This window comes from Notolepis coatsorum (assembly GCF_963971535.1).
Source record: "Notolepis coatsorum genome assembly, chromosome: 6".
NCBI classification, from domain to species: domain Eukaryota; kingdom Metazoa; phylum Chordata; class Actinopteri; order Aulopiformes; family Paralepididae; genus Notolepis; species Notolepis coatsorum.
Window position 1 is genome coordinate 71606995 of NC_140170.1, and position 24176 is coordinate 71631170.

Consider the following 24176-nt stretch of genomic DNA (forward strand, 5'->3'; position numbering starts at 1 on the left):
ACATCCCCAGATGGGGTATCATTGGAAAGCTACACTCATTGGCTACAACCCTCCACAATGATTTTCGAGATCGCCAAATGATTGACGGAACTAGAGCCCCAAGAGTCAGGAGTGGTATTTTGCACAATACCGTGTACTTTGCACAAGCCTCAAATACCGGCATGTAACTCAAGAACCGCTGAATGGATTTTGTCGGATTCGCTATCGACAGGCAACAAATAAGCCTTCAATTTGATATATATATATATTGTATTAAAAAATATGCACACCCGAGCCACTAGAGGTCGCTAAAGTGCAGGTGGGCAAATCGTCCTCAAAAGGGCCCACATGCCCACTTTCATCTCAGTCTCTGCTACAACAAACATTACAAATACAGTATGAGAAGTAATGTTTATATCTCCATAGAATCTGTTACAATGTGTATCGTCACTGAACAGCAGAGCCTTTCTAGAAATTTCAGTGCAATTCCGAACCTTTTCGAAACCTAGACATGTGCCGGACATTGCCGCGCTGCATGGGAGCAGCGCTGCAGGCGAAGCCTCACCTTGGTGGCTAGAGGGGCTCTGGACGACGTCCTCCGCAGCACGGTGCTTCTTCTTGGGCCTGGGCTCGTCCTCGGTCCTCACCGCCTTCCGCTTCTCCTTCTCCTTCTCCTCCTCCTCGGTCCTCACCGCCCTCCGCTTCTCCTTCTCCTCCTCCTCGGTCCTCACCACTCTCCGCTTCTCCTTCTCCTCCTCCTCGGTCCTCACCACCCTCCGCTTCTCCTCCTCCTCGGTCCTGGCCACCCTCCGCTTCTCCTCCTCCTCCTCCTTTGCCGCCCTCCGCTTCTCCTCCTCCTCGGTCCTGGCCACCCTCCGCTTCTCCTCCTCCTCCTTTGCTGCCCTCCGTTTATCCTCCTCCTCGGCCCTCGCCACCCTCCGCTTCTCCTCCTCCTCAGTCCTTGCCGCCCTCCGCTTCTCCTCCTCGGCCCTCGCCACCCTCCGCTTCTCCTCCTCCTCCTCGGCCCTCGCCACCCTCCGCTTCTCCTTCTCCTCCTCCTCAGTCCTCACCGCCCTCCGCTTCTCCTCCTCCTCGGTCCTGGCCACCCTTCGCTTCTCCTCCTCCTCCTTTGCCACCCTTCGCTTCTCCTCCTCCTCCTCCTCGGCCCTCGCCGCCCTCCGCTTCTCCTCCTCCTCGGCCCTTGCCGCCCTCCGCTTCTCCTTCTCCTTGTCCTTCTCTTTGTGCTTCTTGGATTTCTTCTTGGGCTTCTTGCTAGTGCCGCTGGGCGAGGGAGGGTCGGCGACGGTGGAGGAAACCGTCAGGGAGGTCTGCGGGGCGGGGGGCCCAGGGGCGGGGGGAGGGCGGTGGCGGTCCCGAGGCGTCCTGCCGGAGGAGACGGGGCTGCGGGAGGGGCCGGGCGACGGGTCCCTGCAGGAGGAGCTCTGGTCCAGGGGCAGGTCCTGGGTGCCGCGGCCCTCCGGGGTGCTGGGGGAGTTGGAGTTGGAGCCCGGACCGGGCTGCTGGCGGTGGGAGGGGGCAGGCGGGTGGGAGGAGACGGGCAGGTGGGAGGAGACGGGGAGGTGCGAGGGCGGGGCGGAGGCGACGCCGGTGGGGATGGAGGAGCGCTTGGAGCCGGGGCTGCAGTCGTCAGAGGCGGACGAGGCCAGGGCGGGCCCTCGGTTGCTGAGGTGGGCGATGCGGGGCTTCTTGGGCGCCAGGGGGTCGATGAAGTCGAACTCTTCAGGCAGATTCACATTCTTCTGGAACAGAGCGAGGACGATAATTACTCAACTCACTGCTTTTGGTGTTGGGGTGTTGCGTGGCTGTTGTGTTGGTGTGTGTGTGTCGGGGTGTGTTGGGGTGTGTTGGTGTTGGTGTGTGTCGGGGTGTGTTGGTGTGTGTGTGTGTCGGGGTGTGTTGGTGTGTCAGGGTGTGTTGGTGTGTCGGGGTGTGTTGGTGTTGGTGTGTCGGGGTGTGTGTGTGTTGGTGTGTGTTGGGCAGCGTTTCCGTTAGCCGGTAATTACCGGTATTTGACCGGCAAAATCTGTTGAAGTCCGACATATTTAATCTCTCCGGTCATAGTGTCCGGTGAAAATAGTTCCCTCTGGGCACAGTTTGATTATTTGAATTGTATTTGGATGGGCTGGAGTTGGGTGGCCTATGCGATGAACGAAACAATCATTGCGTTTGTTGTCGTTGCTTCGCTCAGCGAGAGCTTGCTGCTGGATTTGCGGAAGGCATGCAGCTGCAGACCCACAGAACCCACCAGCTTTGCTGGCACAGTGCGGTCCCCAGACCTGGAAAGCTGCTCTGCGGGTCTGCAGCTGGATGCTTCTTGCAAACTAACTGCGGCCGGCTCGCGCTGATAACAGCTTTCATTGTTGGACCGGCTGCTTGGTGGAGCAACGATGAAACGAATGTAATGAATCGTTCGTCGCATGGGCTATTTAATTTTGGCCTGTTTTGGTACGGTTCGGGTGGTCAAGTTGTGCTTGGAGGGAGTTGTTTTCACCGGACATTATGACCAGCACCAAGTCGTTGGGAGGTGGAGATATACATCACGCAAACCCACGATAATGTTGCCGTCTCTCTCTGCAACATTTCTCAGTTCTTCGCTTGATATAATTAATACAAATGTCCAATATAACGGAATTCGTTAGCTCATAAAAATGTGATTATAACAGACTGCTGTTTAGTGTCGGACCGACTGCCCACATACGCGGTCTATTTTATTTCAAGTCAGCAGCAGCACGGAGTATCGAGGGACTTATTTTATTTGGAATATATTAATGACTGTATACGCAAAAGTAGCCTATAGTTTTAAGTAATAATATTATAAATCTACATGCCTTGAGGATGACATTCTTTATTCAATTGTTTTAAAGCTCAATAAACTATGACCGGAATTAATCTCATTTGTCCGGTAGATTGAAATCTTGCAGGTCACGGAGACCGGCAACAATTTTTTCTAACGGAAACCCTGGTGTTGGGGTGTGTGTGTTGGGGTGTGTGTGTGTGTGTTGGTATGTGTTGGTGTTGTGGGTGTGTGTTGGTGTTGGGGTGTGTCTGTGTGTGTTGGTGTTGGGGTGCGTGTGTTGGTGTTGGGGTGTGTGTGTGTGTTGGTGTTGTGGGTGTGTGTTGGTGTTGTGGGTGTGTGTTGGGGTGTGTCTGTGTGTTGGGGTGTGTTGGTGTTGGGGTGCGTGTGTTGGTGTTGGGGTGTGTGTGTGTGTTGGTGTTGTGGGTGTGTGTTGGTGTTGGGGTGTGTGTTGGTGTTGGGGTGTGTGTGTGTGTTTGTGTCGGGTGTGTTGGTGTGTGTTGGGGTCTTGGTGTGTTGCTGTTGGTGTATTAGTGTTGGGGTGTCGGTGGGTGTTGGTGTGTGTTGGTGTTGGGGTGTGTGTGTTGGGGTGTGTGTGTGTGTGTTGGGGTGTGTGTGTGTGTTGGGGTGTTGTGTGTGCGTGTGTTGGGGTGTGTGTGCGTGTGTTGGGGTGTTGTGTGTGCGTGTGTTGGGGTGTGTGTGTGTGTGTTGGGGTGTGTGTTGGTGTTGGGGTGTGAGTCTCTACCTGTGGGGATGCAGGGACGCTCTCTTTAGGAGAACCGCTTGATGAAAGCGTCTCAGCGGGAAGACCACACTTCCTGTAATTGCAAAGAAAGGAGGACGATGAGGGAGAGAGAACCTACTGCTTTTCTATCAAAACACCTGTACAAAAAAAATAGTAGTCTTTGGAAACAACTCAAATTAGTCCATGAGGGTGAACTGATCACCTTCAACACAGACTAAACTCCGAATAGCCCAATGACAATCACATACTAGCAAGCATAACTCGCCAGGGGATCACAGAAAATATATCTTTCCATATTCTCCACAGGGACCTCGTGCAAAGAGACTGGTATTTCCTAAATATCTTTACCGTATGGCAGCTAGAAAATTCAACACAGTAATCCAGTGTGTGCGTGTGTGTGCGGTACTTGCACAATTTAAAAGTCATTATCCAGAGAGGTCGGAGAGGGGGGGGGGTATACATTTCTATACTTTTCCTAGGTGAAATGAGGACAACAGAAGGCTGTGGATAACAAACCCGTCCAGCAGCCGAGCTGAACCTATAATGCTGAACCAGTGCCACACTAACAGTGTTGGAGAAGATCTCTCCGTCACTATCACCATGACAACGACAACGCACATTCGCATGACCTGACCTTTAGAAAGTCTCTCTGTCCAACAACAATAATAACGACAACAACGACACATGACCCGACATGATAGCAGGCTGCAAGGAGCTCTCCGTGGTCCTGATTGCAGAGAAAATACTCCAGTTTAAAAAAATATCCATATACATGTGGACATGTTAATGTTTTCCAAAAGCTCTGTTTTAGCTCAATTTCACTCGTCCACACCTTTAGGAGGCAAATCTGAGTTCTGAAAAATCTCCACCCTGTAAAGCGTTTTCGAAAAGCTCCGTTTACCCAATCATCTGTAGTTTTCAAAAATATCTGTATACATGTGGACAATGAGTTGCTAATAGACCGCGGAAGTAATATTCCACTAGTGATTCAAAATACCTTCAATCTAACATTGCGCCTCACAGAATATAGTTCTACAGTAACCGTTTAATATGTTGGAAACAAAGACTACTGCTGCCGATAAGTATAATGATATTAATTTAAGGCTGAAATGAGAAGTTCTACATTCACACACGGCAGACGACGACCATGCAAGGAGCCAACATGCTCATTGGGAGCAGTTATGGGTTAAGTGTCTTTGCTCAAGGACACGCTGCCGGAATCGAACCAATAACCTTCAAATTACCAGACGACTCTACCTCTGAGCCACTGTCACACACCCCCCCCCCCCCCCCCCCAACCGATAAATTTCAGCAACACAGCTACGTTCCCAGTTCCCACCTCGCTGGGAAAAACAACTGTTTTCCTTAGGTCACATGCCAAAGTGTAAAGTTTGCCGTTACAGGGCCACCATATGGCACCACATTCGCACTCCCTTGGGTCCTCTGCGATACACCCGCCAAGTGCGAAGTCGATCGGATTAACGGTACTGGAGATAATGTGTAAAGTTTGCAGTAATATCGCCACCATCTGGCCACAAGGAGGCACCAGAGACACGGGCTGCGCTGCCCTGGGACCCGAGCAGCACGCCTGCCAAGTGTGAAGTGGATCAGGTGAGCGGTTCTGGAGATACGCGAGCCAGATTCCTTCCTCAAAGGAACACGCCAACATTTGGGGAAATTAGCTTACAGTCTTCTCCAGAGAGAGACAAGAAGATAGATACCAGTTTTTCCTCTCTGTGCGTTCAGTAGAAAGCCATCTGGCTGCATGTTAGCCTAGCTTTGCACAATGAATGGAAGCGGACATGGCCGGTTAGCCTAGGCATTGTCCAACTAACACTCTCCCGACGGCTAAACGGTCATGTCCGCTTGCATTCATTGTGCTAAGCTAGGCTAACATACAGCCAGATAGCCTTCTACTGAACGTAGAGAGGAAACTGGCATCCATCTTCTTGTCTCTCTCTCTCTCTAGAGAAGACGATAAGCTAATTTCGCAAAATGTTGGCGTGTTCCTTTAATACTGTAGTTACATTAAAGCCAAACCACAAAAAGCTCTAAGAACAAAGTGAACAATATATTGTTTTCCTATAACTTCCTTGTACTTTGATCTGGAGCAGCTGGCCGGCAGTCTACTTTCCGCCTAATTACTTCAAGAACTCTGCAGGAAATCTTGTGGAGTCTCTCTCTCCCTCTCAAATTAATTTATAGAGCACATTTAAACATGACATGTCAACCAAAGTGCTGGACAGAGGGTAGATACACATAGATACATCTAGACAACATAATATAGACAACAATCGCATCTCAGTTATACAGGAGGACACACAAGCAAACAGGGCATGAGTCAGTGTACATCGGGAAATGCTACAGAGTAGAAGTGGGTTTTGAGTCTAGACTTGAAGGCATCTGTCGAGGGGGCAAGCCTAATGGAGGTGGGGATGCTGTTCCACAGGTCAGGGGCTGCGACAGCAAAGGCACGGCCCCCCCTGAGCTTAAAGTCCCACTTGCAGGTTAAACCTTACTCTTCAATTATGGGTAGTTTCATTATTCTTTTTTCTTCCATTTGACGCGGGAAATTCCACTCAGAAAGGGTTAAAAAGGTCCACGCACGAATAACATGTATGGAGCCAATGAAAAAGCTTAGCAGACGCCATCAGTGCTGTGACGTCACTTCAGGTAACTTTTCCCTACTTCTGATCCACTACAATGGAGTTTGACGAGTGCAGAAAGCTATTTCCTTGATCCAAATGGACGCCTTACAAGACGCAAATGGGTTTAATCGTCGGAGAGATTTCGATGGACCAGCTACAATTGGTTGAAACAAGGTAGTTATAAGGTTTTTAATGTCTTAAAAAAAAGAACTACATGTACCACTAGGCAGCCTGTTGTTCAGTACAGCAGCGCTACTGGTCTGTGGGCTGTCGCGGGTCATAGTACCAAGCTGGCTATATGGCTCTGGCTAACGTTACCCCGCTAACGTTAGCATTATGTCTACTGTCGTGAACCATTTTTAATCGGGGCATGTAAAAGAATTTGGGGAACGAGTCAAATGTGCAGGTCCTCTTCTCAGACCTGTGGGGCAAAGCACTGCACACGCATCATGCCGGCTAGCAAGCTACACGTCACGGCATGTTGATACGATAGTAGCCCCCTAGTAGCCCCACTCTGTGCATCACAGTCACGAAAGGGGCTACCACGATAGCTAACTAACGTTAACGTTACAAGCTCACCTTACAGGGCTGTACGCTAAGCTTTTTCACTAGGGGCACACTTGCCCCTAAATTAGAAATTTAGGGGCAAAAAATATGTTTTAGGGGCAAATTTTTTAATAACAATTTTACCATTATAGTGCAAAAAAATATGTTCCTCCTGCCTCATTACTGTGGTCCTTTTAACATTTAAGTGCTTTTGTTGTCAGGTTTGTATCTTTTATAATGAACCAACTAGGGCTGGGCTATATGGCCTAAATATGATATCACGATATTTTCTGACCTTTCGGCGATACACGATACACATCACAATGTTTTTCTTTTTTACCCCAAACAATTCATTATGAGGCTTACCAAGACAGTATGAGTTTGCAAGCTAACATTAAAGACAAAATAAAATACCCATGCATTTAGCATTTTTATATTATATATTAGATTTAGATTATTGGATTATTAGATTATATATTGCATATATTTAGCAATGAGATATTATATGATTTAGATATGAAATATGATGAATTGAAAATGGGGGACCCTGATGTAAACAAGACAAAAGTCTTTCTCTGGTCTGCATCCCCTTAACAATTGTATGTATTGAGCTGTACTGTACCCATTCTGCAATATGTTAATAAAGTTTTAAATCAATCAATCAATAGCATTTTAGCATTTTTATGAAACTACTGTATATTTGTATGTCTCTAAATGTTTTGATGAATTGAAAATGGAGGACCCTTATGTAAAAAAGCCAAAAGTCTTTCTCTGGTCTTCATCCTCCTGTACTGTATTGTACCCATTATGCAATCTGTTAATAAAGTTCTCATTCATTCATTCTGACGGAAAACAGAATAATTTTGATTGACAGTAGAGTCTGCCAATTACGTCACAACGCTTGCACCCGCCCTGCTGTTCTTAGCACCAATCGGCAAGCGCATTAGTTTTTGACTTCCTGAATGCCCTGTGTGTTGACAACAACAAAGCTACTAACATTAGCTCCCCGCGGCCCACGAGTAGGAGACCAGTGCTCTGCAGGATGACTAAATGAGGCATAATGATTTTACCTCAACGAATGTTATAATAAAAGCCTTTCCATACATCTGTCTGATTGAAAACTTTATTAACAGACCGCGGAATGGGCATATCTCAGCACGGGCTGAGATATGAACGAGTAACGTGTGGACCAGATTGACGCGACACAAGGTTTACACAACAGCCCCCACCCCTCTCTCTGTGAGCTTGATTAGCTCACGTTAGCTAGCGTTAGCTCCGCGGCTAACCCTGAACTAAATCAATGACTAGGTTCTAAAGCATCGAGTAGTTTTCACTGCACATAGAAGCAGCCAAACAGCGGGAGAATTTCGGGAGCATATGGCCAAAACCCAGTTAGGAACCATCGATTCCCATCCCTACTACTAACTTTACTTTTCTTCATAGCTAAATCAGACAGTCAGCCAGTCTATCAGAGTGAGTGATCAGTTGATTTTCCCCGCTGATCATACCTGAGTGCTCAGCGTCATCACACGCCTTGGATCATTTAGGAGTGAAATGCGAATGCAAGGCTTGAAATCCCTACTCGCAAGCCCGCCGCCAAATATTATTTACCAATCGCAACGGCCAATTAAAGGGGCAATTTGCGACGAGATCATCGCAGCGTACAGCCCTGCCTTATACTACTGTCGTGTCCATAAGTTCCCTGGCAGAATACTTTGTTTGTGAGGACAAAGGTATACAAAGAGGAGAGAACCATTTTAAATCGGGGCATGTTAGGAGTTTCGAGAATGCTATGCTGGCTAGCAAGCTAGCTAACTTAGCTACTAACGTTATATACACAATATGTACAACGACACAATGATTTACATGAGTATTTACAAATATGGTAACGTGGTTGTGGCTTTTACAAATAGTGGTTAGCTTTAGAGATAAATGGCTATGATCACGGAGCAATAGTGTTAGGTGAAACAGAGACTAGCTCCTCGGCTAGTAGTAACAAGAAGGCTCTCTGCTTCCTGCCACTACCTGCCTGTGACTCTCAGAACCCCTGCTGCCCTGTACCTGGTGTGACGTCATCATTAAGATGACACGCGCACGTTATGAACCATGGATTAAAATATCCACGTGCGTGGTGTTTGTGGTTGGGCAGACAAAATGTTTGATAAAAACGCTAAAACTGGGTCAATTCCGATAATTTTTTTCCCCTCTTCATGAAAGTCACTGTTGGCCTAGTCACATTATTTATTGAACAAAAATACAACATGCAAGTGGGCCTTTAAGGTTAGACCTCCGGACTGTCAGGAGCCTCTGATCGGCTGACCTGAAGGACCTGGTGTTGGAATAGGAGGATAGGAGGTCTGAGATGTAGGAGATGTAGGAGGCTGACCATTAAGGGCTTTAAAAACGAAAAGGAGAACCTTAAAATGTATTCTGTAGCGTACTGGAAGCCAATGAAGGGAGGCAAGGACTCTGCCGCTAAGAGCCAATGTTACGAGGTGGCACGGCTGAAAGTGTGGCCCGGGCTGTCGCTCCAGGACTGTGTGAGTTAGGGGTGGGGGAAAAAAATCGATGCGTAGTAGTATCGCGATACTTTGCGTGGCGATACTGTATCGATACAGGGACGCCAAGTATCGATATTTAATTATTCATAAAAAAAATTGTATAAGGAAGTTGCATTGTTCATTTCAATACCTGTAATAGTACAGTAGTCCACACACATGTGCATTCAGTTAAGTTGGAATATGACTGTAATACAAACAGTTCAGTTTGTCAGGTACATGCAACACAGATTACAGTGTTTACATCTGTCTGCTTGAGAAAATATTGCAATAAAAATTATTGAAGTGAGGTGAACAGACTGAACTTTATTTTATTAGATAAAACATGTTGACAAAGTTTTACTTTGCAGTTGAAAAAAGGTAATAAATTAAATTTGATGTAAAGAAAAATATAAAAAAAAATATTTTTTTCCCGCAATACTCAGCATATCGCAATATATTTAGTATCACGATACTATCGTATCGTGCTCGTGAGGTCTCTGGCGATTCCCACCCCTAGTGTGAGTGAGCGGTTAGTTTACCGGATCACGCTCCGGTCCACCTGGACCTTCTCGTCGTCAGAGTAGCCGGGCCAGTCCCTCTGCAGCTCGCGGTAGATGAAGTCCTTCAGAGTGAATGCGTTGTCTTTGGGGTTCAGATTGGCCACCTGGAGCATGAGCGGACAACACACAAAGATCACACAAGAGGATCACATCAACTGCTGGGAGTATACAGAATTTATGTTCAACAATTATATTATAGTGTTATAGTTAAAAAAGAAAGGAGCTGTAAGTGGTATTTCTTTTGTTAAAATACAGTACCAGTCAAAGGTTTGGACAGACGTTCTCATTCAGTTCAATGAGAAAGTATGTCCAAACCTTTGACTCCAAGTGTTAAATAGTTCTACATTCCAACATTCATCACTGATGCGTTTGGTCAGTAACATGGATCAATCACTGTGTTTGGTCAGTAACATGGATCTCCCAGTCCCTGCAGTAAACACAAAATAAATGTTCTGGTATCCCCTCCTACTTTATCCAATCATGAGAGAGAATACTATATACATTTTCTTTTTAAACTTATTTCAAGAAATCTTGTGGGTACGGGATACCAGAAAAAGTATTTTGTGTTTACTGCAGAGCAGGAGGGACTGTTACTGGCCAGACAATCTGTATCAGTGATGGCTGTTGGAGTGTAGAGCTATTATTCTAACATGTAGAGCTATTTTAACAAGAAGAAAAAAACGTAGATTTACAAATCCATCCTCCTAGGTCTGCTTCCCACTTACTTATCTACTTCGCAAACAGACCAGATATAGCTTACGTATTCAGAATATCATCACTTATTCCATCCCCTCAGTCCGTACCGAGCGTGGTAAAAAGGCGTTCTCCTACTCTGGCCCCTCCACCTGGAACACGCTACAGCAGAGTCTGAAGCTGTCCAGCTTGTTCCCCCTAGCGAGCTTTAAATGAAGTATCTTGGAGAGCTTCTATGCTCTGCTCTTGTTTTTAAGGCTGCATCTTTTCTCCACCCGCTCTTTAGCACTTTATATTTTATGTTGTTGTAATTTATTATGTATTGACCCATGGGTGTACTGTTGCCGTTTACATGTTGTATGAGCTGCTGTCTGAACAGGTCACACTTGTAAATGAGACCTCTGCCTCAATGTGATTTTACCTGTAGGCTAAATTAAAAAAAATTAAAGAATGTAGATGGCATGCAAACTTTTCCGTTTTCTTTTCAGTCAAATCTCAGCAAGACCTTTCAACGTGACCAGAACCACGTCTCAGCAGCAGGTTGCATGTTTAGAGCAGCAGGTTGCATGTTTAGAGCAGCAGGTTGCAGCACACCCTGTGTCACTTCATCCAGTGTACCACATTATGCATGTGTGTGGAAACACAGGTTTCAAGACTCTGTCTTGTCTCACATAGGCACACAGTCATAGTGAATGGGGGCCTTTGTGTGAAGCGAGGAACCCGTCTTTCTCAGAGCGATTTGCATTTCTGTGCTCTAATGCTCAGAGAAGAGCCAGTGAGGGTCTTTCGGGCCCTAGGAGGACTAGGGTTGGGTACCGTTCTCGATACCGGTACCAGTACCAGTTCCTGTAATTCTGTATCGGTACCTTTTTTTCTGTACTTAACTCCCTCTGTAATAACAAAAACTGGAAATCCAGTTGTTTGACATTTGTTATTTATGGTTGTAACCATACCACACAAAATAAATCGCATGATCATGTTTTGCGTTTTTTAATGTTTAAATAACATTATCTGGCCATCCTCAGTAAACGTCATCAAACTCCTCTAACCTCGTCTGGTCTTTCCAAAGACCCAGGTAAAGCTAATGAAATGGTAAATGGATGGTAAATGGACTGCATATATAGCAGCGACAACCATGCAATGTGCCAACCTGCTCTATCGGGAGGAATTAGGCGGTTAAGTGCCTTGCTCAAGGATACTTCCGACACACTGCTGGGATGAGTGGGAATCGAACCGGGAACCTTCCGACTACCAGACGACCGCTCTACTTCCTAAGCCACCGTTGCCCTCAGTGAAATTTGGTACCAATTGATCTAGCGTGAATCGGTCCTCTGCATGTAGCTGCCGGTGACACCAGCCCAAGGTGCATGTCTGCCTCAGAGAGAACCGTTATATAATTCATTATATTTATATAGCGCTTTTCTAGACACTCAAAGCGCACCCCACAATGTAGGGTGGAAATTGCCTCCTTCACCACCACTGGTAGCACCCAACCTTGGGCTATGCAGGCTCAATGGCTGCCATACACTGGCACCAGGCACACATCACACTACACAAAGGCTGAACGGTTCAGGAGACAGGGATTGATACCAGCCAATTAACACTTCCTGCGCCAAAAACGTCATACAACGGGTTTCAAGTTCATGCGAATTCTTCCAGATCACGGCGTACAACGTTATTTTGATCATATTTCATATTTTCGCCATGGTATTCATATTTCCCTCACGGAGCCTTGTCTGATGCTGTGGGACTCGGCACAACTCTGCAACGCTTCAATACTGCCACCTGGTGGATGATCTGCGAGTTGCCAAACCGGAAGTGGCCGGTTGGATATCGGTGCGTCTCCTAAATCCGTCCGGCCACTCGCATATCGTCGCGGGACTCAAGACACACACCGTGGATATGGATCGCTGCCATAACTCAATAATCAACATGATTTGGGCGTGTATTAGTATTATACAAACTGGAAATGGATCTACTCGATCCCCATCAAATAACTGGGATCTTTTTGCCCCAGTGTCATCGCCCAACGGTAAGAGGAGGCTGACATTATTTTCAGCGTGAGTGTTTATTATTATCCATACAAACTGCTCTGATCTATATATCACCCATACTACATGAAGCATTTAACGACGATCACGGAATTATAAACGACCCCCCCCCCCCGTTCACCCACGCATGATCAGTTATAACGTTTAGGGCCATGTACAGTTGACATTTTTAATATAGCGTGGATCGGAACCAAACGGCATTTGATAATCTATGTATGCATTTATGCCTATATCTCACGTTCTAGGAATTACTGCAGAAAACGATAAAAACATTTATACTCTAGACGGTATTTTCGTATGAATGGGTGAATGAAAAAGTAAAACGTTGCTACGTCCTGAACGATAGATAATCGATGTTGAATGGGCCATAGTAATGTCAATTTAGCAATACAATTTTAAAAGTTATAGCCCTGCAAAGAAGGTGAACATCTCCATAGACTTAGTGCTGGCAGAGAATGGTATAAGATGATCAAACTCCGTGGCAGTTAATGTGTTAAGGGGAAGGGATCAGGGGAGGAAACTAACTTTTTGGCTTACCAGCCAACTGGCGAGTATCTGATTTTTTTTACCAGCCAAACAGATTTTTTACCAGACAAAAAAAATCGCTAATTGTGATAATTACTTCTTTGTATGTCAAGCCGTGTCAATGTTGTGTATGCATCTGGGTAGGCACACTGTGCCTTTAAGACAGCACGGTGGTCTTACGACAGTGCTGTGAAGTACCGTCAAGTGTTGTGGTAACGTCAGTTGGGTTGGTGTGCTGTTGTGCACAGTGCACTGGTTGAGCTAGCCCCTTTCGTGACTGCGATGTGCAAGCCAGGGGCTTTTGAGCATGAAATAAAATGTCTAACCTTACGTCGTAGTCCGGTGCTTTTTTGGAAACATTATAGTCATAACAGATACACCTAGCTGGCTGCTTTGAGCACACGGGGCTAACGTTAGCTAGCAAGCAGCTATAGCTAAAACGCTAACTAGAAGCTAACCACTGTATACAGTTCCAGTAGACTAACATTACACCTCTGTGATTTAAATGTGTCCTTAGTAACTTATACTCGAGGGTTGTACTAGGGTTGGATGCAGTTCCCCGTTGGTCAGTCTGTCTGTTTTCCATCTTCTGCTGTGTTTAACGTTATCTGTTTGCGAGTGCTCCTGATGGCTAGCCTAGTACCGCGGGACTTTTATTATTATATGTCCGCGGGTTGGCCAGTACTGCGCAAACGTTTATTAAACATTATATGTCCGCGGGTGGTCTTGTGCAGTGCTCTCGTGGCACTGTCAACTAAAGCGAACACTCAGAAGACGCGCACCGTTTGCCAGTGCAGTGATTGCAGAATGTTTTATTTTTTTGTATACTCGCCAGCAGGGGAGGAAACTAACTTTTTGGCTTACCAGCCAACTGGCGGGTATCTGATTTTTTTTACCAGCCAAACGTAAAAAATACCAGCATTTGGCCAGTAAAGTGGCCTAATTTCCTCCCCTGGAAGGGATGATTAGGTGACCTTGGATGTCAGATTGGGAATTTGGCCAGGAACGTCAGGTAACCCCCTACTCTTTGCGATAGGCGTCCTGGGTTCTTTAACAACCGAGATTCAGTCAGGACCTCGGATTATAGTCTCATCTGAATGACGGCTTGATCATCATATCTCCTTTGATGATTTACTTCATCCACCACCATGTCCCGCCTCCTCCTGTCTTATTGATGAAACCAATGTCATTGCCAGCAGCCTGGGTAACCTGTCTCCCCTAGTCAAGCCCTTTGTTAAAAACCTGGGCGTGCTCTTTGACCCCGAGTTTTCCTTCAATAGGCAGGTAAACTCGGTGGTGAAGGGGTGCTTTTTCCAGCTCCGGTCCATAGCCAAGATCAAGGCCATTCTCTCCCCCTCAGACCTGGAAAGAGTAATTCACGCCTTCATATCCTCACGCTTAAGACTACTGTAACTCCCTGTACCTGGGGCTAAATAAATCCACCATAGCCCGTCTACAACTCCCCCAAAACGCTGCCGCTAGACTGCTCACAGGTACCCGGAAGAGAGCTCACATCACCCCTGTACTTGCCTCCCTCCACTGGCTCCCGGTGCGCTTTAGAATAGACTTCAAGGTCCTCTTAATGGTTTATAAAGCCCTAAATGGTAAAGCCCCTGCTTACCTAGCAGACCTCCTCACCCCCTATACCAACGCCAGGGCCCTCAGATCGGCTGATAAGGGTCTCCTAACAACTCGTAGGTCTAACTTCAAGTCTAGGGGGGGACGTGCTTTTGCGGTCGCAGCCCCTGACCTCTGGAACAGCATCCCCATGTCCATCAAATCTGCCCCCTCCATCGAGTCTTTTAAATCAAAACTCAAAACCCACCTATATCGCCTGGCCTTCCCTGGCTCACTTTGACTCTTGCCGTACTTGTTGACGTGTTGTTCCGTTTTTCCTTTGTCTATCCGTTGATTTTATTTAATTTTTCTGTTTATTTTATACTTTTCTTTGTACTTAGCTTAGCTATGTGAAGCACTTTGGTTGACAAGAGTCATGTTTAAACGTGCTACACAAATACATTTGATTGATTGATTGATGTCTCAATATGAACAGAAACAGACGCAGTCATTTACCTTATGTATACCGCACCCGTGTATACTGTATACCAGTGGTTCTCAAACTGTGGTACGCGTACCACTAGTGGTACTTGGTGGTACTGCTGGTGGTACTTGAAAACATTTACAAAAAAGCAAACATTTTTTATTTTATTTTATTTTTTGCAGTCAGGCCACTGAACTTAGAAGCAGGCCAGGCCAGTGTTTCTGGTTGCGGCGGCGCGATAGTTAGATAACCTAAGTGGGGAACAACCAGGAGATCACTGTGACAGAGTAATTCAGTCTAAACAGTCATAAATCTTTAATTCAACTTCAGCCCTGATCATAACCTTTATTTTTATAAAAAAAAAATGTAATGTCAGATAAAAAATAAAATACTCCCACTTTTCTGAAAAGAGTTGGTGTTAAATCTGACATTACAAAAAATGCATCAAAATCTGTGTTGCTGCTAATCATTGACACATGCCTAGCCTGTAATAATCCCCCCCAGAAAAATGTACTTTGCATTTGATATATTGAAAATATTTTACTTTGTGTTTTTTTTAACAATAATTTGTGATGACATCACACAAACTGGCATTTAAAGGGTAAACATTCAAAAATGTATTGAATATGTGTTTTCTTTTCTTTTTTACAATAATCTGTGATGCCCATCACAAACACTGGCATTTAAAGGGTAAAAATTCAAAGATTCCTGCACCAGAATGCAGGAAATTAAGTTTTTGTAACAAAATAATTGTGTGTGTGTGTGTGTGTGTGAGTGAGAGAGAATGACGGACAATTGCTTGCTGTGTGAGAGAGAGAGAGAGAGAGAGAGAGAGAGAGAATTAAGTACATTAGCTGAAATACAGTTGTTCTTAATTTTCTCACTTAATGTTAGTTATTATGTTCTCAATGCCCCTTGCATTGTATGAGTTGTGTGGAAGCGTTTGCTAGTTCTAGTGCTATCCCTTTGTACATTGTGGCTGTGTCTGACAAAAGTTAACAATAAATAATGGTATTAGGAATACATTTGCCTCCTGCGTGAACTGTGCATAGCTGAATAGACTGTATTTTAACGCCGGTCATATGGTGGTACTTGGAGAGCCAGCTACATTCTCAGGTGGTACTTGGTGTAAAAAGTTTGGGAACCACTGCTGTATACTTTACTTACTCATAATATATATTCAGATTCTAGTGTTTATTGTAACCAGAATTCTTGTAATGGATTATATAACCGATAGGCATACAGACCCTCATCTGCACCTTTGATCACACTGCCTACTTGCTCATAAGCGTATATTCAGAGTTAATTATATTGTTTACATTGCCCATTTTTACCTTTCTATTGTACTATAATTGTATTGCCTGTATTTATGTCTTCTACTCAGAGTTCACTTTTAAATGCCGTTTTTTATTGAAAAGAAAATCGGATCCAATATTTATGGCTTAAAACCAATTTCCGACAATTAGTTACTTTAGATTAAAATATAATATTTCTTGATTCAGAACATTTATCATGGATTAACAAAACTTTCAATGCGAATGGTTGATTTGAAATTCAATAATTTTGTAAGCACCTTGTTAAAAAAAATGGGCAGTTTAAAAATTCCAGGCCTACTTTTTTTTTTGACAAAAATCAAGCACTTTAAGCACTTCAAGGACCTTGTGCAAACCCTGTCTACTATTACCCTGCCCATACCTGTACCCATCCCTCCCCCCCATGCTGCCTGAATTTCCCTAAGGGGATCAATAAAGGAACATCTCATCTGAACAGGATAAGCCGCCCCACCTGCTGCAGGGTGGTGCCCAGCGAGCTGCGGTCCTTCTGGCTGACTCCGTCGCGCTGCAGCCTGGCAAGCAGCTCCAGCTTCTTGTAGGGCCGGAGCGCCAGCAGGTGGATGATGCGGTCCCGGTACGGCCGCTGGGACACAGGGTTGTTGGCGAGGCACTTGCGGATGGTGTTGGCTGGGTTGATGGGGGTGGTGCGCTTGCGTTCCGAGGCGACCTCCGGGACGCACGGCGCTGGCTTTCGGATGTGGACCTGCTTTCCTGAAAGACAAGAGGGTTTTTTAGACGACGTTAGCCTGTGAGGGAAATAAAGAGGAAAAAGACCCTACTACTAGTAGTAGTACTAGGCTACTAATATTAATAGGCTACTGTTACTACAACTAGGCTACTGTTACTACAACTAGGCTACTACTACTAGGCTACAGCTACTACTATTGCTGCTACAACTAGGCTACTACAGCTACTACTATTGCTGCTACAGCTATTACTTCTACTACAACTAGGCTACTACTGCTATAGCTATTACTTCTAATACAACTACAACTAGGCTACTACTGCTACAGCTACTACTATTGCTGCTACAACTACTACTTCTACTACAACTAGGCTACTACTGCTACAGCTATTACTTCTAATACAACTACAACTAGGCTACTACTGCTACAGCTACTACTATTGCTGCTACAACTAGAGCTGCCGCGGTATTGATTATTTCCTTACCGCACAAATTTGCAAAATATTTCCTACCGCCGCGGTTATTACCGCATGCACACAAAATTAAAAAAAGTTTGAATGCATTTTTTTTTTTAGTAGTAGTCTACTCTTTATAGCCTCTAGTCTAAATGTCTATTTTTAGAGGATGACTTTGCAGCATGAATATTGTTTGGGATTCGGCAAGCACGCATTAGTTATTGAAAGTGAAACACGGATTCGAAGTTTCCCATCTGGTCGTGCGCCGTTCACTCGGTGTCGCGAGCAGGGGTGGTTACCCCTAACCCCCCTGACCCTTTCTTATTATTATTACTATAAAGTTACTACTTTATAATAAAGGCATTCGTTTTGTGGCATTAACATTATATAGTTATACGTTCAATAACATCAGCGTATTTACCGGACAATAGCAAGGCAAGCAATACTCTATTCATATCTCAGTTCCTTTCTTTGCTCAGAGCGTGCTGAGTTGTCCCATTCTGCGGTCTGTTAATAAAGTTTTCAATCAGACAAGTGTATAGAACGAAGGGCTTTTATTATAACATTCGTTGCAGACAGTAAAATCATTATGTCTCGTTTAGTACTCCTTAGGAGCGATCGTAGTCCACTCCGGCGGAGAGTTAAAGCTAACGTTATTAGCCGTGTTGTGATGATCTGACATTCAGGAAGTAAAAACCTAATACGCGCTTGCCGATTGGTGGTAACACACTGCATGACGCTACAACGTGTGACGCGTCTCTCTTCTGACCAATCAGTGGTCTGCAATGTTTCACGTGACTTTTCTGGTACCCAATAGGGTCGCTTGGAACCTCGATAGATGAGTAGGGTATATCTGCAGAGCCGCAAGCCCAACGAGAGGAGGGTAATTTATTATTATTATTATAAAAAACAGCGGTGACGCGGTATTCAGCCTACTCTGCGGTGGCCGTGATGTAACAGCGATACCGCGGTAATGCGGTAATCGCGGCAGCTCTAGCTACAACTACTACTTCTACTACAACTAGGCTACTACAACTAGGCTACTACTGCTACTAGTATTGCTGCTACAGCTATTACTTCTACTACAACTACAATTAGGCTCCTACTACAGCTGCTACTACTGTTACTACCGTCTACTACCATTACTACTACTACAAGGCTACTACTACTGTTACTACTACTAAATGGTAAATGGTGCATTTATATAGCAGCTTTTATCCAAAGCGCTTTACAATTTGTTCCTCACATTTGACCCATTCACTCACCGATGGCGGCGACCATGCAAGGTGCCAACTTGCTCATCGGGAGCAGTTAGTGGTCAAGTGTCTTGCTCAAGGACACTTCGACACGCTGCCCGGGAGGAGCGGGAATACAACCGGGAAAGTCCGGATTACCAGACGACCACTCTACCTCCTGATCCACTGTCGAAGACATTAGCTTGTAAAAAAGATTTAAATACGTTTTTTTTTTTTTTTAACAAAAAATACCCGATCTCCCCGAGAACCAGCAGAAAGCATTTCTGAAAAACAAGATGGCAGCCAACCGTGTTTCAATTCAACTAAATAATTTCCTACATTACATTTCTTCTCTGCATAGCAAGTACACCACCACGCTAGTTTGTTTGACTGTTGATTTGTGCTAGCTGATTGACAGCTGTAGTGCCAACAGTGCCGCAGCCATCTGTGGCGCGTATAGCAACACTAGCCTGTGATTGGCTGCTAACTCGAGCAGTGGTTAACCCCCCCCACCCCCTGTCCTGACGAGGAGGAAGCGAGGAGACTGTGGTGAACACGGTCAGTGTTTCTCTGGTCAATGAATGGAGTTCCAGTAGTCGTTCCCCCAGGTAGCTCAACAGTGTAAACACACCGTTAGCGCCACTATGTTTTCAGCGTCCGATGCACAACCACAAATAATGGCTTTCACGTGACGGGGGCAATCGTTAAAAGATTGGTGTATGGAAACACTTTTGGAAAACGGATTTGGACAGGCCCTTCGTAATACTCTAGAATGCACCGTCGTCATCATCATCATCATCATCCAGGACTGCATCGAAAGACGGAGGAGTCGATGTGATTAAGGGGCGCTGCGCTGCATGCTAAGCCGCATGCTTAAGTCAGGACGCCTGGCCGTTTCCTCATTCTGTTCTCCAGTCGTTATGAAATTCTAAAGCTTGTTAAGAGATTATAGTTAAAAAGAAGAAAAACCTTACCATCCCTCCATCAGGATGAATACTGATGGGAGGTATCAAGAGTGTGTCCTGACACACACATACACCCAAATTAACACCACACACCTGCCGGCTACTTATACTTTTGGCTGTGGCTAGCAGAGCAGGTTTGTCAACTAACAGACACTGTGGGAGGTCTCTGTGACCGAGCGTGGCTGGTGGATATCAGAATCACTGTGTCTGTCAGGCTGTGAGGTGGATATCAGAATCACTCTGTCTGTCAGGCTGTGAGGTGGATATCAGAATCACTGTCTGTCAGGCTGTGGGGTGGATATCAGAATCACTGTCTGTCAGGCTGTGAGGTGGATATCAGAATCACTGTGTCTGTCAGGCTGTGAGGTGGATATCAGAATCACTGTCTGTCAGGCTGTGAGGTGGATATCAGAATCACTGTGTCGGTCAGGCTGTGAGGTGGATATCAGAATCTCTGTCTGTCAGGCTGTGAGGTGGATATCAGAATATCTGTATGTCAGGCTGTGAGGTGGATATCAGAATCACTGTCTGTCAGGCTGTGAGGTGGATATCAGAATCTCTGTCTGTCAGGCTGTGAGGTGGATATCAGAATCACTGTCTGTCAGGCTGTGAGGTGGATATCAGAATCACTGTCTGTGAGGCTGTGAGGTGGATATCAGAATCACTGTGTCTGTCAGGCTGTGAGGTGGATATCAGAATGACTGTCTGTCAGGCTGTGAGGTGGATATCAGAATCACTGTCGGTCAGGCTGTGAGGTGGATATCAGAATATCTGTCTGTCAGGCTGTGAGGTGGATATCAGAATTGCTGTCTGTCAGGCTGTGAGGTGGATATCAGAATCACTGTGTCTTGTCAGGCTGTGAGGTGGATATCAGAATCTCTGTCTGTCAGGCTGTGAGGTGGATATCAGAATCTCTGTCTGTCAGGCTGTGAGGTGGATATCAGAATCACTGTCTGTCAGGCTGTGAGGTGGATATCAGAATCTCTGTGTCTGTCAGGCTGTGAGGTGGATATCAGAATCACTGTCTGTCAGGCTGTGAGGTGGATATCAGAATCTCTGTCAGGCTGTGAGGTGGATATCAGAATCACGTCAGGCAGGTGAACAGCCTCCACCAGGAGCTTCACCACGAGGCTCTCGTCAACAAGACATGACAACTTAATGCACTTAAATCTCACGACAGGCATTGAGTCATTGTTCAGCGCTGTATAGAATTACCCCGTTAAATCCGACGACATTAGAAATGAGTCTGCTGTTCATATTAGCAAAAGGATAGAGAACAGGTTCCCACGATGAAAAGAAAGAGAGTTACAACCGTCACCAGAGACTTAAACAGCCTCTGGAAACCGGGGGAGTTTAACCCTTTCACTACCACACTACCAAAGGGTTAACCCTTTCACCGCGACAATACAGGTTAACCCTTTCACAGGGATTAAAGCAAAAAAAATAAAAAAATCTCCTGACTGAACTTGTTTTCAGGCCAAGTCATATTCTTATTTTAACCTCCACTGTATTATTTTTTTAATAGCGTTAGCGTTTTAAGGGTGCCTACTTGTTTCGGTTTCGTCGATAATCCAATGTACAGTTAGCGAGCGCGCGCGCGCGCCCGCCCCCCCCCCCCGTCAGACTCCAAATCAAATGGACGGAACTCCGAATCAAATGGACGGAATTCCGTCTCAAGACTGAACGCTTTAATGCCTGCTTTCACTGCAACATGACAAAAGGGTTAACCCTTTCACAACCACACTACGGAAGGTTAACCTTTTCACTACCACACTACAGACGGTTAACCCTTTCAGGTTAACCGTCTGTAGTGTGGTAGTGAAAGGTTAACCGTCTGTAGTGTGGTAGTGAAGGGTTCCAGTTTTTTTTTTGCATTCATAAATAGGCTGCTCGCTCTGGAGCCAGCTGTTACATGCCCCAGTCCCGCCCCAGTCCCGCCCCTTTCCTCCGTCGCCACGCTCGTTTCCATCTGGCCCGACGTATGCAAATCCATCCCTGAGGGCCAGAGAAGAACAGACCCCAGGAAGCTCAAACTGACTTTTCAAGTTTGTGGAGCGAGACTGCAGAGTTCTGAGCACAAAAAAAAAGGCACGACATTTAAAAAAGAAAAAAAGAAAAGATTCTAGCTCCAAGAACAGATGGCGGCTCCTCTTCCGAGGAGAGGAGGAGGGAAGATGAGAGCGACCGTCGGTTGTGTGATAGTAAAGGGTTAACCTTCTGTCGTGTGGCAGTGAAAGGGTTAACCGGCTGTTGTGTGGCAGTGAAAGGGTTAACCTTCCGTGTATTGTCGCAGTGAAAGGGTTAACCGTTTGGTAGTGCGGCAGTGAAAGGGTTAATAATCCCCGGCGTGCAGGTGAAGCTGGGTTCTGGTACAGCAGAGAGACATCGATAATGTAACACCTGGCAATAATATATCATGCAAATAGCTAAGAATTAGACTTTTATTTGACTCACTTATTACTCGTTGTTAACAGATGTTGCTAGACCTCACCTGTCTGAATACCACTCCCACTGTTGGAACGCTTGTAAAAAAAATTATAAGAAAGGTGGTGTAAGTGGTATTTTTTCCTTGTTAAAATAAGTGTTAAGTTACATACCATCACTGATAGTGTTTGGTCAGTAACACAGGTCTCTCAGTGCGCTGTGGTCAAATACATTTTCTGGTATCCCTTCCCACTTTATCCAAGCTGGAGCGAGAACCCTAGATATTTTTATGTTCTTATATATTTCATATTAACCGCAGCGAGGAGTTCTCTCTCCTGATTGGAGGAAGTGGGAACGGGATACCAGAAAAGGCACAAATGAATAAAAGCCGATAATGGACCACTAGCCTAGCGTTTTTTGGACAACAGCTAGGCTAGTAGGGATGGGTACCGAATTCGGTACTTTTAAGGTACCGAACGGAAACACGTCCGTACTACCGAGTATCGATTCAAGTGAGATACCCAAAAAAAAAAAAAAAAAAAAAAAAAGTTTAACCTTTTTCTTTTCATGTCAACGTTCACACGCACAATATATGCTTACCTAGGATTTGACTCGATTCAACAACAAAGCAGTCGGAGCAATGGCAAGCCGAAAACGGTCGAAATTGTAGTCGTTTGAAGTTTGGATTTTTTTTTACGACTGAGTAAATAAAAAGTTTTGAGACTAAAGTACAGAAAAAAAGGTACCGTTGGGTACCGGTATCGATTCACAGGTACCGGTACCGTATCGGTTCAAATGTGAAAGGTAAGTGCATTTCTCATAATGTCGGCGTGTTCCTTTAGAAGACTGGGACACTCTCTGGTAATGGCGAGAAGTCAAAATGACACCAGTACGGTCCTTTAAAACCCTGTGTCCTGCTCCACCAGTACGGTCCTTTAGAACCCTGTGTCCTGCTCCACCAGTACGGTCCTTTAAAACCCTGGGCCTAACAAAAATAATAGTTGGTTTCAGGTTGGTTGTCAGTTTGGCCATGGGTAGGTAGGGAATTTATTTTATTTTATTTTTTTATTTTATTCTTTCCCACGGCGACTATGGATAGGGAATTTCTTTATTTAATTAAAATGTTCACAACAACATGGATGCATGTACTCTGCCAGCATGTTTAATATCCATAATACTAAATGTTTGACTAAGATTTCTATGAAACTTTATTCTAAAAAAAGAAAAAAAAAAAAAAAAAAAAAATCGGATTTTTTTTATATATAATTTTTTTTTAAAACTCATAAAATATATTGGGTCGCACCTAAATCGGCAGGGTCGGTCGGCAACCTGAAACCAACCATTATTTTTGTTAGGCCCTGTGTCCTGCTCCACCAGTACGGTCCTTTAAAACCCTGTGTACTGCTCCACCAGTACGGTCCTTTAGAACCCTGTGTACTGCTCCACCAGTACGGTCCTTTAAAACCCTGTGTACTGCTCCACCAGTACGGTCCTTTAAAACCCTGTGTCCTGCTCCACCAGTACGGTCCTTTAGAACCCTGTGTCCTGCTCCACCAGTACGGTCCTTTAAAACCCTGTGTACTGCTCCACCAGTACGGTCCTTTAAAACCCTGTGTACTGCTCCACCAGTACGGTCCTTTAAAACCCTGTGTACTGCTCCACCAGTACGGTCCTTTAAAACCCTGTGTCCTGCTCCACCAGTACGGTCCTTTAGAACCCTGTGTCCTGCTCCACCAGTACGGTCCTTTAGAACCCTGTGTACTGCTCCACCAGTACGGTCCTTTAAAACACTGTCCTGCTCCACCAGTACGGTCCTTTAGAACCCTGTGTCCTGCTCCACCAGTACGGTCCTTTAAAACCCTGTGTACTGCTCCACCAGTACAGTCCTTTAAAACCCTGTGTACTGCTCCACCAGTACGGTCCTTTAAAACACTG

At 45.3% G+C, this 24176-nt stretch overlaps 1 protein-coding gene across 1 annotated transcript in view; it reads right to left on the bottom strand.

The window, feature by feature from the left end:
* ell2 (elongation factor for RNA polymerase II 2) overlaps positions 1 to 24176 on the bottom strand; it is a 92831-nt gene that overhangs the window by 17022 nt on the left and 51633 nt on the right. Inside the window, exons 5-8 of the mRNA XM_084315623.1 lie at positions 16929 to 17188; positions 9813 to 9937; positions 3540 to 3612; positions 545 to 1739 (exon numbers count right to left, since the gene is read on the bottom strand). Coding sequence (XP_084171749.1) covers positions 545 to 1739; positions 3540 to 3612; positions 9813 to 9937; positions 16929 to 17188 — 1653 coding nt within the window. The remainder of the gene's footprint in view (positions 1 to 544; positions 1740 to 3539; positions 3613 to 9812; positions 9938 to 16928; positions 17189 to 24176) is intronic.